The 16,758-nt window shown below is 37.0% G+C and overlaps 3 protein-coding genes across 4 annotated transcripts; 1 reads left to right on the top strand and 2 right to left on the bottom strand.

Annotated features, from left to right (window-relative positions):
- Window positions 1–402: 402 nt before the first annotated feature.
- slc25a44a (solute carrier family 25 member 44a) lies at window positions 403–6,046 on the top strand. 2 transcript variants are annotated; one of them, XM_043228393.1, is made up of 4 exons: window positions 403–579; window positions 1,832–2,533; window positions 3,850–3,977; window positions 4,861–6,046. In XM_043228393.1, exons 2-4 carry the CDS (start codon window positions 1,897–1,899, stop codon window positions 5,050–5,052), a joined length of 957 nt encoding a protein of 318 aa, XP_043084328.1. In that variant the 5' UTR covers window positions 403–579; window positions 1,832–1,896; the 3' UTR covers window positions 5,053–6,046. The 2 variants fall into 2 exon arrangements, with proteins under 2 accessions (XP_043084328.1, XP_043084329.1); XM_043228394.1 differs by having other exon boundaries at window positions 3,855–3,977; window positions 4,861–5,036.
- Window positions 6,047–6,370: 324 nt separating this feature from the next.
- On the bottom strand, window positions 6,371–11,661 carry wdr61 (WD repeat domain 61). The gene is made up of 10 exons (XM_043228395.1): window positions 11,317–11,661; window positions 11,177–11,204; window positions 10,953–11,058; window positions 10,698–10,870; window positions 9,528–9,676; window positions 8,525–8,618; window positions 7,597–7,690; window positions 7,423–7,515; window positions 7,264–7,342; window positions 6,371–6,574 (listed from the first exon to the last, which is right to left on the bottom strand). Exons 1-10 carry the CDS (start codon window positions 11,326–11,328, stop codon window positions 6,485–6,487), a joined length of 918 nt encoding a protein of 305 aa, XP_043084330.1. The 5' UTR covers window positions 11,329–11,661; the 3' UTR covers window positions 6,371–6,484.
- Window positions 11,662–12,596: 935 nt separating this feature from the next.
- Window positions 12,597–15,978, bottom strand: LOC122331250 (globoside alpha-1,3-N-acetylgalactosaminyltransferase 1-like). Its single transcript, XM_043228796.1, has 4 exons — window positions 15,884–15,978; window positions 15,376–15,408; window positions 14,793–14,927; window positions 12,597–13,898 (listed from the first exon to the last, which is right to left on the bottom strand). The coding sequence occupies exons 1-4, from the start codon at window positions 15,976–15,978 to the stop codon at window positions 13,208–13,210; spliced, it is 954 nt and encodes a 317-aa protein (XP_043084731.1). The 3' UTR covers window positions 12,597–13,207.
- Window positions 15,979–16,758: the final 780 nt, after the last annotated feature.

Genomic DNA, 16,758 nt, shown 5'->3' with positions numbered 1-16,758 from the left:
ATTAGATCCCAATTCGTTCCCATTTTCCCCATGTGTTTTGTGGTTTATAATGCATTATTTGTAAAATGTATGTTACTGTATTTTCTATACATATGTTATAATATATTATGATATACTATAATTAATATGATATTTAACAGAACACTATATTATGGTGTTTTATTACTTTTAAAGTTTCTATATATTGTAAAAAAAATAAAAAAAATATAAAATGTGCTGGATCATAATTAAACCATGTCAAAAGCTATTGTCAACTGTGATAATTTTAAAATAGATGTCCAGATATAGAACATAAATAACAACTTGTATAGCACGCATCACCGTCCAATCATCAAGCAGCTCCTCCTGAGTCACTGACCAATCAGCAGGCAGCAGCGGTCAGTGACGTTCGAGCATGCGCCGGAAGTTTGGAGAAGCGTTCAGCTCGATCGGCATGACTGTCAGGAGCTGCAGGCCGCGAATCGATCGGGCAAAATGCGGTTTTTAGAGGCATAATCGCGGATTTCTCTCATGACAGGACCGCGCAGCTCCGTTTGAGGCCACTGGATGGAGGAACCGCAGATATGGCGAGCTAACCGGGTGAGTTAGCGTGTGTCTGAGAGGTCAAATGAAGCGTCCTGTACTTCTGATCAGCGAGGGGGAGGGACGCAACATTAGCTGTGTGTGTTTTTTTTTGTTTCGGGGGGGTGTCTGGTGAATATTGTCTCGTGTAATGCGCATGTGCTGTAGATACCATGCAGCTTCCCACCAAAAGGTCACACTGACTCTGATAAACATTCAGCTCTGTGTCAGAGCCAAATAACTGAAAGACTGACAGAAATAAAGACTGTTGGCTATTTATTGGCTATTTATGGTCATTCATGTCGAGCAGACTGCGACAAGTACCCTTAAAATTCAGTAAAGGTAACATAAATACATAAAGCTTAAATTATTACTGTTTTATTTATTTCTACTTAAATGCAAAAATCCCAGTTGTTATAAACATGTTGTTTTAAATAGGTTTTGTTGTCAGGTTAATTCTAAATATGATGCTATAATTAAATAATAATAATATAAATTTATCTCCTCTTTAATGTTTACTTTGGCACAACTGAGGTATACATCTTATTTGAATAAAAATATTTATTCAATACTTTTTTTTGTTTCTGACAGTAATTTACAGATTAACGTGAATGGATTGCATTCTTTTTTTTGTAATAAAATGTTTTATTTTGATTGACGTATTGTTCATGATAACAAATATGCAGTGCTTCAATAGTGTTTGATTATTTAAATAGGTGGTAATATTTAATTTGTAATCAAATTGCTATATAACAATATTATTCTGGTTAATTAATGCTATAAAGATTTAATTTTTTTTATTATTATTTTGACTGGTGTAATCCTGGATAAATTGTGGCATTTTTAGAATTAACGATTTGCATTACATTTAGATTTATATTATTTACAAAATTGAATTTTTTTTTGTATTATATTTTTATGGTGCATGTAGTTTATTTTTTATTAACACTTCTTTTAAGTTAAAAAAAATATTGTTTTGTGCTCACAGTAAACTTGCTCATCTTCTTCACTGTAAAAAAAATGTAATACATTTATATTACTAAATAGTACGATTATTAAAGATAAATATATTTCTATACCATTAAAGTTCAATATTTAAGATATCATTGACATGTGCAAAACAGTACAATCTATGTTCAGTAACTGCTTTTTTTGTTTACACATGTCAAGAAATGATCTTTGCCGAGAATATGATTATGGCATAACCCTTTGAACTTTGTACTCTCAGATCTGCAGTCTTGTTTGAAATGCTGTGATCTTGTCACTTCAGGTCGAGCGGGAGCGGAGCGAGTGTGCGCACGCGCGTGATTTTTGTGTGTGAGGTCGTCGGCAGCAATGATGCAGCAGAAGCGCAACATTCAGATCATCGAATGGGAGGATCTGGACAAGAGGAAGTTCTACTCCCTGGGCGTCTTCATGACCATGACCACGCGGGCCACCGTCTACCCGTTCACCCTGATCCGCACCAGACTGCAGGTCCAGAAGGGGAAGTCGCTCTACAACGGCACCTTCGACGCCTTCTGGAAGATCCTGCAGGCGGAGGGCGCTCGTGGCCTTTACCGAGGATTCATGGTCAACACCTTCACGCTGATCTCAGGTCAGGCCTACATCACCACCTACGAGCTGGTGAGGAAGTACGTGTCCTGCTACTCGTCGGATAACACCGTCAAGTCTCTGGTGGCGGGCGGCGCGGCCTCGCTGGTGGCCCAGAGCATCACGGTGCCCATCGACGTGGTGTCCCAGCAGCTGATGGTGCAGGGTCAGGGGGGCCAGCTCACGCGCTTCAAACTCAAGCCCAAGATGGTGATGGCCACGACCAAACACAGAGTGACGTTCGGCCAGACCAGAGACATTGTGGTGCAGATTTTTCACGTGGATGGATTGCGGGGCTTTTATCGCGGATATGTGGCGTCGCTCCTCACGTACATACCCAACAGCGCCGTCTGGTGGCCGTTTTATCACTTTTACGGAGGTAAAGAAAAGCGTTCTTATTTTGAAGTCGATGTGTGGTTATGTCGGGGCAGAACGATATTGTCCTACAATCTGAGGGTGAAGAAATCGAAAATGCCATCGAATTAAGTCTTTAGCGACGCGTGTTGCTAGTCAGAAATTAACTTTTGGTATTGGCGGTAGCAAATCTGCTAAATATCTTCATGGAACATGATCTTTATTCTATTCTAATGATTTTTGGCGTAAAAGAAAAATATATCATATTGACGCATGCTATGTATTGTTGGTTATTGCAACAGATATGCTTAAAATCAGTACCTTTTAAAAAGGATAAACAAATAAAATCTATATGGCATTTATTATTCGAGCATACGTTAAATAATGATGACTGCAAGTTAAGTGAAAAATGCATTTAAAATGTAATATCATATAGTATGCATGTTCTAAATGTGCTCATCTCCAGATCATTTTTTTTCTAGCTGACTGTCGAGTTTATGGGCATTGAATGGCTTTCTTGATACATGATGTTACATTATTTTTTTTTCAGGCTGTTGACATCATTAAGTGGTGAACACAGAAAACACAGATTGACATATTTTTCACATTTCAGTAAATTATACTCTTTCTTTCAATATAATATAAGTTCTGGTGTCTTCGTGTTTATTTTGCATGCTTTATTTAGCAAAAAGAGGAAGACACGGCGGATTCACGCACATTAACGTAACCAAAATGCCGTTTATTGTTAGAAATTGTGATATAATTTACAGAATTTGAAAACATACCGCATGGACCTAGAGACTTCAGTCACTTCCCCACATACTGCTTTTAGTCTCCTTCCTGTGCATTGTGTAAAATCATATTTATCACAGTCAAGATATCAACCTTAGCACTCGGCACTTCCTGCTTAAAGGGATATATCACCCCGAAATGTAAATTCTGTTGTTAATTACTCATCCTCATGTCATTCCAAACCCGTAAGACCTTCGTTTATCTTATGAACACAAATTAAGACGTTAACAGATATTAAGTGCTCCCTGACCCTCCGTAGACGGCAACACAAACATTTAAAATAGATGGATCTGGCAACCCGGATGCTGCTGCCGCGTCCTCGTGTGCTTCGTCAGTATCTCGCAACGATCATTTCCATAAAGTCGCACACCGTCTGAATTACAAAATAGCAATTCAGAGAACAAATGTTATTTTTGAACGCGAAACATTTACCGAGGTCCTGACTGTGACTCGCAGCCTGTTTGTATATATCAAGAAGGCACCTCCACCAGAGTATCATTGTACATATTCAGTGAGAATAAAGGTCTCTGCGTGTGTGTGTGTTTCCAGAGCAGCTCTCCAGATTGGCTCCAGCAGACTGTCCACATCTCCTCCTGCAGGCCGTGGCTGGACCGATGGCTGCTGCGACCGCCTCCACCCTCACCAACCCCATGGACGTGGTCCGAGCCCGAGTACAGGTACAAACTCACCCATAACCTGCTGGAACTCACAGTTATTATTTAAGCAAATCGTTTAAAAGTTTTAAGTCGGTAAGATGTTTTTTCATGTTTTTGAAAGAAGTTATGCTTTATGTTTATTTGATCAAAAGTACAGTAAAAACTGTGAAACCTATTAAATTATATTTAAAAACTACCTTTTTAATTTCAAGTTATTCCTGTGATGGCAAAGCTGAATTACCTTTTTTTTTTCTATGCTGATTTGCTGCTCAAGAAACAATTTATAATTTTAGGATGCGTTTTTTTGGGGGTTTTTTGAAGAATAGAAAGTTCGAAAGTGCAGCATATTTGAAACAGAAATATTTAGTAACAGTCCTTGCTAAATAAAAGTATTAATGTCTTTCTCGAAAAACATTCTTGAAAGATATTTTAAAAATTACATAAACTTACAACAGTTCTTATTTAGTATTTTCAGTTTCTAGTACTATCATTATTTTTATATTTAGTGTAACTTGTGGTACTGAAATAATATAAACTAATATAATGTATAATATGATATAACTAATATATTATAATATAAAGCTAATAAACAAAAATGTAACTGATATAGACGTATTTTAAAAACAATAAAAAAGACAAAATAAAACAATCTATACTTAAATATTATCAAAAAACTGGCAGTATATCACTTATGCAAAATAACAGATTTGTTTCAATGTATTTATTAATGTATTAAACATACAATATTTCTTTTTATTCATTTTAACAGAGTTCTTTAAGTGTGAATAACCTGGTCAGATTTTCCCAACCTCTCTTTACTTATGGAGTTTAGATAATGTGCTCATAATCACGATCACTTCTGAATGAGACTATGATTTATTCTTGTGAGTGTCTGTGTTTGCAGGTCGAGGGTCGTTCGTCTGTGATCGAGACGTTTAAGCAGCTGCTGGCCGAAGAGGGCGTGTGGGGTCTCACCAAGGGTCTGTCTGCACGCATCATTTCCTCCACGCCCACCTCGGTGATGATCGTCATCGGGTACGAGACGCTAAAGAGACTCAGTCTGCGGCCTGAACTGGTGGAGAGCAGACACTGGTGAAAACGCGCATACCTCAGCCTTTTAAACAGATGCCTTTTTATCATTTTCACGTTTTACGAGGACCAGGCAATAATTGGCACTCAGATGCGAAGCTATATTTCCCCTCTCCCTTTTTTTGTGGATTTTGTATATTTTGTAACCCGTGAACTCATCCGGCCCGAGCTTGTATTTTGTAACAACACGTCATAGAACGCCGGATCTGTGCTTTTTTTTCCCGCCTCAAATGTGTTCATCTGAGGTTTTGAAGTGAAAATCGGTTTGAAACGGTGGCTTTGACGAACTCGTTTTGAATCTAATGCAGTGCTCTTCTCTTCATCTGACAGGAAGTGAGATCATCACGTCTGTTACAGGGTAGGAAGCGTAAAAACACGTGCGGCTTTTACACTTGAAACCCTGGGATGTTTTTAACTCTAGCAAATAAGTCGGTGCTCTCGGCCCTCTGAAACGCACCTAATATGGTCTAATATAATATTCTACTTTGATGCTTAATATTTGATTATAGAAAAATGTGAAAAAGACATGAAAATGAATCCTCACGTCAACGGGCTCGTGAATATTTGAGACAATAATTGACTAAACCAAGCATTTCCATGGTCATGGAAAACGTACAAAATGTTTATAGTAAATACAAATCTATTATACATTACCATACACTATACTATATATTGTGTTCAGGTTTTTATTTAAATGAGCCCTTCATGTGTAGGTATTACAAAATTATACTTAATATTTATCCGTTGATCAAAAAAGTGTCAATTAATTTTATTAAGTGGCCTTTTCCCAGGGTTATGTGAGAAAGTTGTTCGTATCATGCCTTGTCTTTAACCGTCAGCAAACAGTGTTTTGGGGCCAAAGCTTTTACAGTTGAAATGATTTCTAAATGTGCTCCGTATTTTAAAAATATCTGCCGTAGTCGTGTTCGTCTAAAAGATTGTTTCTAACTGGATCTGTGTCACTTGGGAGAGTAAATTAAACCAACCACATGACTTTGAAACAGTTTTTTTCTTTTTTTGGCTAATGCCGCTCACAACATTCAAAACGCTGATTTGGATCTTAATTAATCATAATTAATTTTTACAGGTTTGCTATAATACAGATTCTGAACAGGCACAGCGACATTTAGTGTCCTGTAGAGGGCAGACAGCGATCAGTCATGAAAGATCAGTCAATTTAACATTTTGATTTTAAGTATTTAAACTCTGATGCAAATACATTTTATAATAAAATACGCATCCAAGTAAAATGTCATGCAACGTCATTGAAATGAATGCGAATCCCGAACAAGACAAACAGCAGCAACTAAAAAAAAAGAGGAAGCTTTAAAAAAAAAAACGAAACATTTATTGGTATCGCCATATGCAGATGTTGAAGTCGGCAATGAAATAAAAAAAGCATTTGCGTTGATGCTACGGTCTGGAGAGGCTGTGACTATTCACATGGGACAGTCGTAAATGTGGATGGCTCGGTCGTCACCCGCAGACACGATTTTAGAGCCTGTGGGGTTGTACTTCACACTCCAAACCTGCAAACACACACACATTTGAACGTCAGCTTTCCCTAAAAAAAAAAAATACAGTGAAAAACATAACGCCGTGAAACATTCAGATTTAAAATAATTTCTCTATTGTGAATACATTTCATTCATTCAGCATAATTTGTCCTGTCTTCAGCGTTACGTTCTAATATTTGCAGCTCAAGTAATATTTCTTATCAATGCTAAAAAAAAAGGGTCGATGGTTCTGTCTTTGCTTAATCACCCTCATGTCGTTCCAAACCCGTAAGGCCTTCATTCACACACAAATGAAGACATTTCTGATGAATTTCCGAGAGCTTTCTGACCCTGCATAGGCAGAAAGGATCCTGACACAAACAAGGCCCAGAAAATGTGTTAAAATGGTCCAATGCGACATTAGTAGTTCAACCGTAATTTGAATATTGTAATATTATAAACACTGAATATTGTATGTTTGTTAAAATCATAGCGTAAACATATTCACGCGTGCGTTCTTTGCACACACAAAATATAACTAATGGAGTATTTTAACAATCTCCATGCTACATTTCTGGGCCTTGATCATGTTAGGATCCTCGCCGTCTATGGAGAACCAGAAAAACCTGGGAATTCATCTTCATTTGTGTTCAGAAGCTGAAGGTCTTTGGAACGACATGAGGGCGAGTGACAAAATCTTCATTTTCGGGAACATCTTTCACCTGGTCCTGATGATCAAAGAATGTGTTCACACACGATCTGCTGCTCGTGTCCCACACTTTTACACTCTTATCAGACGAACTAAAAACAGAAACAGGCATCAGGTAAGAACGCGAACTGTATGTCAAATCGCTGCTCATCTGAAGCGCATCAGCTCTTGCCTGGACACGAAGTGCGTGTCGTCAGGAGAAAAGGCCACGTTCAGCACCCAGGATCCGTGGCCGCTGAGAGTGCCGGCCAGGTTAGCGTGCTGCCTGTGAGACGCACACCAACAACCAGACCGTGAGATTCAAATGCGTTAGGAGGACAAAGATGCATGCAAATTTGCAACGTACACGTCGTAAATCTTAATGTAGCCGTCGTCTGACGCGGTTACCAGCAGTTGAGAGTCTGGAGAGAAAGTCAGAGACCTGATAGGCATAGCGTGCCCTGAAAAAGAAAAAAAGGGGACATATCTTATTAATCCCACAGTTTGGCTACTGTACCTTTAAGATGGTGTAGCATAAACAGTAATAAAGCAGTACCATATACATAACTGGTCAAAAGTATGTTTTTGAAATAAGATTCTTATCCTCATCAAGGCTGCATTAATTTGATCAAAGATATAAAACTTTTTTTTTTTACGTTTATTTAAATTTTTTACTTTTTTAAAATGCAATTTATTTCTGTTTTCAGTGCCTTCAGAAATCATTCTAAATTGCCAGTCAATAAACATTTCTGATTATTATTTAGAATTGTTTTCGGTGAAAAAACAAACCATTACATTTTTTGTTGTAAAATTTAATTAATCAGGGATTAATTAAATCAATATAAACTTTTACTTTAAATTGTTAAAAGAATCCTAAAAAAATAATTTTTTTTTTTGCCACCACAGAAATAAATTACATTTCAGAACATACTGTGATCAAAAATCTATTCATTTTAAACATAATCACATTTTAAACGAAAAAACTAAAATCATAAAACCAAACGTCTGACCGCCGAAGTAATTAAAGCTAACGTTCATCATGATTTCCAGCTGTACTTGCTGGAGCAAATGAAAGGGATGAGTGAGCGATGGAGGGACGCAGGAAGACAAGAGAGGAAACCTGGAGTCGTTTGGTGACAGGAGCCGAGGTTTATGACCCTTGAGGGACGGACAGGTTTTTCCAGCGCGTTCACGTAACCCATAATGACCTTAAATGCATCTAGCAGACTAACTAACAGAGCAGTTTAATAGAGGAAACTAAAGACGGCTTGAATCATGTGGGAGACGATTTTCACCTTCCAGCGTGTGCAGGAGTTTCCCAGTCGCGATATCAAAGATATTAATGATTCCGTCTATAGCACCGCTGGCTAAGTACTTTCCATCTGGACTCTAGAGGGAGAGAAAGACAATTATTAGGCCTGGAAAACTTTATATTTCATGAGAAAATAACTCATTCTGATGTGTAATGCGAATAGAATTTAGACTGCCATTTGCAAAATCATTTCTTTTTCAAACACTGAAGCTCACCGTTACATTTTTGCAAATATGTCATTTTGAACTAATACGCATTTATGATTTATGTGGTTTGATTATTGAATGAGCGATTACACTTAAAAAGCCATTTCTTGCTGACAAAGTATTTTAGAACCGAGCATGACATAAACATGCAGGCTTTTTAAACTAGTTCATTAGATTAACTTATTACTAAACCTTAAATTTATAATATCAGCAAGACAGGAAATGACACTTTTTGTACACGATTACACATGCACAAAATAAATGCAATAATTAAAATGTAATGTACACAACAGTTTAACGGTTTGGAGTTTGTAAGAAATGAAATATAATTCAAGTTCATATAATCTTTTTCTGGATTACAAATCAACCATAAAAACGATTTTTTTTTTACTTTTAATTATTCCAGCATTTTTAAGCAAAAAAAAAAAAAAAAAAAAAGAAAAAAAACGAGACGCAACTATTGATAACCAGAATATTCAAATGATTTCTTTAGGTTCATGTGACGCTGAAGACTGGAGTAATGACGCCGAAAATTCAGCTTTATGTCACAGGAATACATGTTTAATTACGTCCAAATAGAACAGTTACTTTTAATATTATTGTAAAACCTTACCAACTCGAAACAAAAGAGATTATTTTATGACGAACTTTATACGAATGGATAAAATGATTCTAGCCCAACATTATTGCTTTTTTTTTTTTTTTTGTTTGACAGAAATAAAACATCGTTAACACTGGCTTTAGATGAGTTTATTATTCAGCATTATTCCAGACTCTTACGTAGGCGATACTCAGAATGAATTTTCCTCTGGTGTCCAGCGAGTGCTCCTTTTTCCCACTTTCCACCCCGAAGATGTTGACCTTTCCTAGATGGCTGCCGGTGGCGATGTACTTGGAGTCAGGAGAAAACGCGACTGTCCAGGCATCAACTGCAGACGATATAAAGTGATATTTTAGTATATTTCGATACTAGAATATACTGTAAAATTTTTATGTTATTTATTTTTTTATTTATCGAGTTTATTGGAATTTAATGCTTTTTAACTAGGCTTCTTATGATCATCAAGTTTGTATTTATTTGATCAAAAATAAAGAAAAATTGTTTTTAAATTTTTTTAATTTACTTTAGAATATAATTTTATCCTGTAAAGCAAAGCTACATTTTCAGCATCATTACTCCAGTATTTAGTGTCACATGATCCTTCAGAAATCATTTTAATATGCTCACTTATTACCAATATTGGTAACAGTTGTAAAACTTGTAATACATTTTTCAGTTGATGAATACAAAGATAAAAAAAAACAAAAAACAGTCACAGAAAATTAAATAGAAATACTGTGTTACGAGATACAATACTGCTTAAAAGTTTGGGGTCACACTTTTATTCAGTAAGGATGTTGAACGGATAATTGATAGTAAAATCTTATATTGTTAGAAAAGATTTCTATTTTTAATAAATGCTGTTTTGATTAACCTTTTATTAATAAAAAAATCCTGTTTAAAGTATTACAGGTTCCAAAACAGAATAAAATAATAAATAAATAATAAATCAGCATATTGGAATGATTTCTGAAGGATCATGTGACACTGAACACTGGAGTAATGATTCAGCTTTGCATATATATATATATATATATATATATATATATATATATATATATATATATATATATATATATATATATATATATATATATATATATATATAAACATATTAAAACACACACACAAATAAACAAACAGACATACATACATACTTTTTTAATTATTAAGTTTCTATTTTTAATATTTTATTTCATTTAATGTTTCTTTTAATTCAGAAATCATCAGAAAGTCTTTAGGTTTTAGTTTTCATTTCAGTAAATGATGATCATCTTGCATCACACACACACACACACACACACACACATTTAAAGCTGTCTTTAAAAACAAATAAATAAGCAGCTCACCAGGGCCTGCGTCCATGGACTTGATCTGTTTGCCCGTCTCCAGATCCCATAGCCGGATGTGAGCGTCTAGAGAGCTGGAGGCGGCGATGGCTCCGTTTTGACTAATGTCCACCGAGACTATACCCAGCTGGTGACCCTCCAGCGTCCACTGCAGCTCCAGCTTCTCATCCGACCTGCATAACAACACGTGGCATATGTTTAGACACAAACGCTTTCTTAATCGAACGCTGCACTGCACTTCAATTATTGATTTACCATTTCCACACTTTCACCAGGTCGTCCAAAGAGCCGGTCACTATGGTTTCTGACCCGTCTTTCTCGCTGCGACCCCACGCCGTGGTCCAGATGGCGTCTTCATGAGCTGCAGGAACACAGAGATTTATTGGCTGTGCCCAAATAGGCTCTAAATCACAACAGATAGTGCTCCTGAGGATAAAGATCAGGATAAAACAATACTATCAGTGTGTGTGAGGACTCACCATGCTCCTGCTTGAATAGTATACTGTACTAAAAACAGAATAATTAACATGTTTATAATCACACGCCATCATTACTCTGATTGCATATGTACAGCATAACAGAAAACATGCAAGTTCATATTAGATGAACTTAACGTTACCTGTGTGCTCATAATCTCCTTATCAAAATCAGTTTGTAATAGAAACGGGCTCCTTTGAGTTTCTAAGCGAGAGCGCGAGCTGGATTACGTTTTATTCTCAGTTTATAAACTCGCTTCATGCAAAACTGCTAGCGTAGCGTAGTTTATGACTACATGTATCGCCTATCGAAGGCTTCAACGCTTCCTGAAGAGATTTTAGCGCGTTTGTGGTTAAGTCAGGTAATCTTTAAGATTTGTTACATACATGCGATAAGGAATCAAAACGCGTTGTTAACGATAATAAACACTCGCTCTGACGCTGCCTAGAGAGCCGCCATGACACCTGCGCGCAAAGTACCATGGGAACAACCGGCAGACTCCGCCCTCATGTACGTGCTTTCAAAGTTACAAAATTATCAAATCATTAATACAAATGACAGATACCACTGATAAAAATAGAAATAATCACAATTTAGTCAATATTAGGCTATTCTTATCATTTAGTATTATAAAAATGTATATGATTATTATATAAAAAAAGTGCTTATTTAAAGTAATAAATATGAGGTTTGCTGTAAATATCATTTCTACTCGATTCTGTTTGGTAAACAATATGTTTCTGATCCGCACAGCTCGTTTTGCTTTACCTGAATGTCACAAGTTCATAAAATTCTAGCTGTTTAATGTTTTAAGGTATATATATATTAAAGAGGGTATGCTATTTTACACCCCAAAAATTTAATTCTGTCATCAGTTACTCTCCATCATGTTATTACCAACCTTTATGATTTTCTTTCTGCCATGTAATAAAAAAGGAAATGTTTTTGTCTTCTGTAACGAAAGGCAATGTAAAAAAGTGAATAATTAAAGCATTAATGTTAAATAGAAGTTGTGACTCCAAAGACTCTTATTATGAAGGTTTGCTGTAGATAATTAAATTTGATAATTGATATAGTTCACTTGCCTATGCAATTATGGATGTATTAGTCATTTGAATAATTAAAATTTTACATTAACATCAGATGTGCTTGAGTAGATATTTTAATGTGTTTTAATTTATATTCGTTAAACGCCACCCCCATGTTTATTCTCTGTTTTATTACTGCATTGCCTTTAATCGCTCGTTTTTGGTGTACCCTTTAAGACAGAAAAGAAGACAGAGCAACAGTTTTTGGGCTTTTGGAGTTTATTTTGCTTCTGTACAAGAACATGCAGTAAACAACTGAAACTTGAGTCAATTCTTTACCCAAAAGAACGAAGAAAGATTATTGCTACTACATGTATTGTTGAAAAGCGGTTATGTTTAGTCAAATCAAGCCCCCTTTATTTATATTGTGTTTTAATACAGTGCGTCAAAGCATTAAAACAGGAAAATAGTGCATTGTTAATGCGAGAGGACGATAGCAAACTGATATTTTTGTTAAAGTCGGTTCATTGATTCAGTGATGTCATCATCCAGCTCATTTTAGTGTGCTATTTTCTATACAATAGTTAAAAATGTAATTAGTTATATAAAAATTTGCATTCGTAAATACATTTATATTTATACAAATGCAAGGAATCCCAATGTATTTATAAAAATATTTGTAAAGCTTTAGATTTTTCTAAACGTATGCACATATTTTTACATATACAGTAGTTCCCAGAAAATATCATTCAAAGTTTCCAATTGGTTTCAGCTTCGGACTTTGTAGCTCCCTAAACATTTGCCCTCAACTCTCTTCATAAAACAAAGGGTCGCCGGTGCTTTCAATACGCGCAACTAATAAAGAGTATTGAAAAAAGCTTGATAAGTTCGTACTGTGAGTTTTTATATAAAATGAATTTGGTGCCACATTCATATTCCCGAAGTGTTATGGTAGGCCTGTGAGAAAACACCATGCCAGCGAAGCTGATGTCTGGCAGTGTTTTGTTACGGGTTTGGACGAATTTCGGCGTAATTTTTCGGTACATTAGTGAAGCGAATTATTTTTATTTGGGCAGCACTTATATTAATGTCCCGCCACATGTATTCAGGAGAGAGAAGTTTACTAGGTTTGTGCAAAAGGAAATACTTGTTGAGGTGAGACTCCTCTTGCCACACCGCCTCAATGGAATTTGCAGCGTCAATGCTCAGCTTCTCTCGGCAGGTTTTGGTGAGATGATGCACATCCTCCAACGAGCCGCCAAACACAGCCCCAGCGTAGTAATAATCACCTTCCCCTGCTGGAATGTATGCTTGAGACTCTGGTCTCCGCTCATATGTGAACTGATCCCTCGGAGTGTCATAGAGCCAAGGATGTATCGTGCCTACCAGACGACCCAGAGACTCCGCGCCCCACCGGGCATAGAACTTTGTGTCTATGTCAAGGCAGAAAATATAGTCGGCCTCACTGGCCAGTTCGTTCTCTATTAGTTTTTCCAGCTTTTCCATCCGGCCCATGCTGATGTCCTGCCATCTGCTCAAGCTCTGAACCTTTAAAACGGTCAGACTGCGGTTTTCGCCTATCTTCACTTCAGGCACTGATTCTGGCTGATCTGTGAACAAGTAGTAATGCACTCGAAATCCGACAAAGTAATGCTGCTCTGCTGACTCCAGAAAATCTTTGACAAAACGTGTGTACCTAACGAGCGGAGAAAACAAATACAAGGAGATGGTTCATTTATCATTTAAAGGGGTCGTATGAGGTTGCATTATTTCGTGTGTTTGGTGTAATGCAATTTGTTTAAGGTTTAAAAAACCTTATTTTCCACATGCTGTAGATTATTGTTTCTCCTCTAAGCCCCGCCTCCTGAAACGGTTCAATTTGCACACAGCTTAGCAAGGCGTGCTCTGATTGGCCAGCTATGTGCACTGTGATTGGTCGAATACTATATCCTACTATAACGTGATGCTGTGTCTCGGGACTACTAGGCATTTGTTGCATCCGTTGGAGACGTAATTACTGATTGTACAGAAATGACCTATACTTATGACTTATGACGTTTCATCAAGCCTCATAAACATAACACCATGTCTGCAAATGGCGAAACGGCAATCAGCAATCACTACACCGCTCGAAACTGCCGTTTGAATAGTAGGTAGCATATTCTTTAAATAATAAAATGCACTTACTAATCAGAAGAGCAAACTGCAAAATTGGAATTGCCTCACTTTATAGCCTTTGTGCACAGCTGGCAGGCTACTCTATTTGGTCCAGGAATCAGTTCTCTGTAAAATGTGCTGAATACATCTGAATATTTGGGTTAAAGTGTCGTAAATGTGTTGTAAATACTACTCAACCGCTGATTTCTAGTTGTGTCCTCTTTTGGAAGCACAAGCAAAATAGTTTCACTTTCACAAGGACACAGAGCGTCTCCAGAGCACGCCGTCGGCAACAACACCATGAGGAAAGAAAAACTTGAAATCTCATCATATGATCCCTTTAATCGGTACTATTTCCAGAAACAAGGAAAAACAGAGGACGGGGAGCAAATGGTAATTATTAATACGAGATGGGAGGTATCGGAAGACTTACTTTCCCAAAGCGAAGACAGTGGTCGCTATGGTGAGATTGTGTTGTTTGTAGATAGAGTCGATCAGCGCGGGGTCAAAGGTTCCCTCCCAAATGATCGGAGCCGACCACGGTGACACAGAAGCAACATCTGTCCGACTTCATTAAAAAAACAGATACAGTGCTGAAATCAGTCCACTCATCGGTGGAAATGGACTACGAACGCTGATACTAAACGATGCACGACCGTCATTAAAAAACTAAATGCGTTTTTTTGCTTAAATGCAGCGTGTGCACTTTTTACACCAATCTCGTGGTGATTAAAACGTATTTTGCTAGGCGTGATTTGCATGACCACACCTGACCCCATCCATAAACTCTGCAAAATCATGATTTATAGGGCAGGACTACATTTTCTGGGATCAAATTCATGATGGCATGATCCCGCTTCATCTTATAACGCAACGCACTGCAAAGCGAGCAGCACAAACCCTGGATCATGAAGCAGATAAAATAGTACGAAACATTAATGCATGGGCGCAATTGTAGTCAATGCTCCGATGGCTCGTATTTCAGGGATTTGTAGAAACGACGTATATGGGCTTACCTTACCAACGCACTCGGCTGGTTGTACAGCAACCTGTAATAAAAATAAACAAGCAGAAAGAATAGCAGACGTTATATTTGTTCGTGGAGTTGATACACATTTAAAACGTGCTTCTCAGACATTATCATTTAACTCTCAGTGGTCGTCTGATCAGAACCACAAAAACAACCACGAATCAAGAATATTTTTGTATCGAGCAGTACTGCTCATTAATTATGAATTAATAAAAGCCACTTGAAGATGTTTCACACACCCTGATGATGGGTGAAATCCAAAGGTCTTTTGCCTCCATTTCGGCCTGATAACAACAGAAACAAACTCTTACAGATTTGACTTAGATTGCGTTGAAGAACGATGTACAGCGTGCATATGCGGATCATTACTAACTTTATGATGACTTGTTCTGTTGTCTGCTGAGCGCACCTTAAAACATACAAGAATATTAATACATAAATCAATAATGCAAACTTCTCAAATCAAGACAACATCTCCGGGTTACGTACGTAACCATGGTTCCTCTTCAGGGAACTTGAGCTGCGTCAGAAACGCTTTGGGAAGCAACGCGAGTTCCCTGAAGGGGAACAACTCATACATCTGCTTCATATTTTCCCAACTGCACTAGACTCACCTGCAGTGATTATTGTTCAGGTAAATGAGCCTGTACAGAAAGACATAACTTCATGAGGAGAGATTTTTGTAAAGGTCTAAGTGTTTAATCTTCTTCTTTTCAGAGTTTAGAGTGTTTCATGTACACAGAAAATTGCAGAGTAATGAACTGCTTTATATTGTAGGAATTTTACTCATTATTCAGCAATTATAGCTACAACTATAGTGAACCAACTTGAGAATTTAAAAAAAATTACACGTTTTTTTAAAGGGGACATAAAATGCAGTTTGAGATTCAATCATATCATGTGATTCTCAAGGTTAGTTCATAAAGACTTTTTTTAAAAAATAAGGTGCATAAGCATAATATAGTGGCAATATTATGCTAAATACTTAATGTACTCCGGGCCACACGTTAAGCAATGTTACCAACTTCTGAGAAATAATGCTGCATAACTATCACATCAATTTACAACCCAAACACGAGGGCAAACCATCTAATATTGCTGAAGAGTAATTACATACCCACTCAATACCATCCCAAAGAACACAAGAATGATGAGAAAATTCTGACGGAGCAGCATTATAACTGGAATACTCATGTCCGAGATAGAAACTGAAGCATAAACGACAGGAATAAAGCGAGGGAGATGTAGATCAAAGAAGGAGGCGAAACAGACACATTAGGGTGGAGCTCTGCCTTAGAGAACAACATATGAGACTCAAAATAAGAACTTTGTTAAGATCATAATAAGCCTGAAAGCTTTCAGTTGACTC

This window comes from Puntigrus tetrazona, chromosome 25 (genome assembly GCF_018831695.1).
Source record: "Puntigrus tetrazona isolate hp1 chromosome 25, ASM1883169v1, whole genome shotgun sequence".
Lineage (NCBI taxonomy): Eukaryota > Metazoa > Chordata > Actinopteri > Cypriniformes > Cyprinidae > Puntigrus > Puntigrus tetrazona.
This window is presented reverse-complemented; position numbering and strand designations above follow the sequence as displayed.

Coding starts and splice junctions, on each gene's coding strand:
- slc25a44a (XM_043228393.1), top strand. CDS start 1,897: ATGATGCAGCAGAAGCGCAACATTCAGATCATCGAATGGGAGGATCTG. Junction 2,534..3,849: donor GTTTTATCACTTTTACGGAG/GTAAAGAAAAGC, acceptor GTGTGTTTCCAG/AGCAGCTCTCCAGATTGGCT. Junction 3,978..4,860: donor TGGTCCGAGCCCGAGTACAG/GTACAAACTCAC, acceptor CTGTGTTTGCAG/GTCGAGGGTCGTTCGTCTGT.
- wdr61 (XM_043228395.1), bottom strand. Junction 9,677..10,697: donor GTCCATGGACGCAGGCCCTG/GTGAGCTGCTTA, acceptor TATCGTCTGCAG/TTGATGCCTGGACAGTCGCG. Junction 8,619..9,527: donor TCATTCTGAGTATCGCCTAC/GTAAGAGTCTGG, acceptor CTCTCCCTCTAG/AGTCCAGATGGAAAGTACTT.
- LOC122331250 (XM_043228796.1), bottom strand. CDS start 15,978: ATGAAGCAGATGTATGAGTTGTTCCCCTTCAGGGAACTCGCGTTGCTT. Junction 14,928..15,375: donor CAGCCGAGTGCGTTGGTAAG/GTAAGCCCATAT, acceptor TTTTTAATGAAG/TCGGACAGATGTTGCTTCTG. Junction 13,899..14,792: donor ACTGTCTTCGCTTTGGGAAA/GTAAGTCTTCCG, acceptor TCCGCTCGTTAG/GTACACACGTTTTGTCAAAG.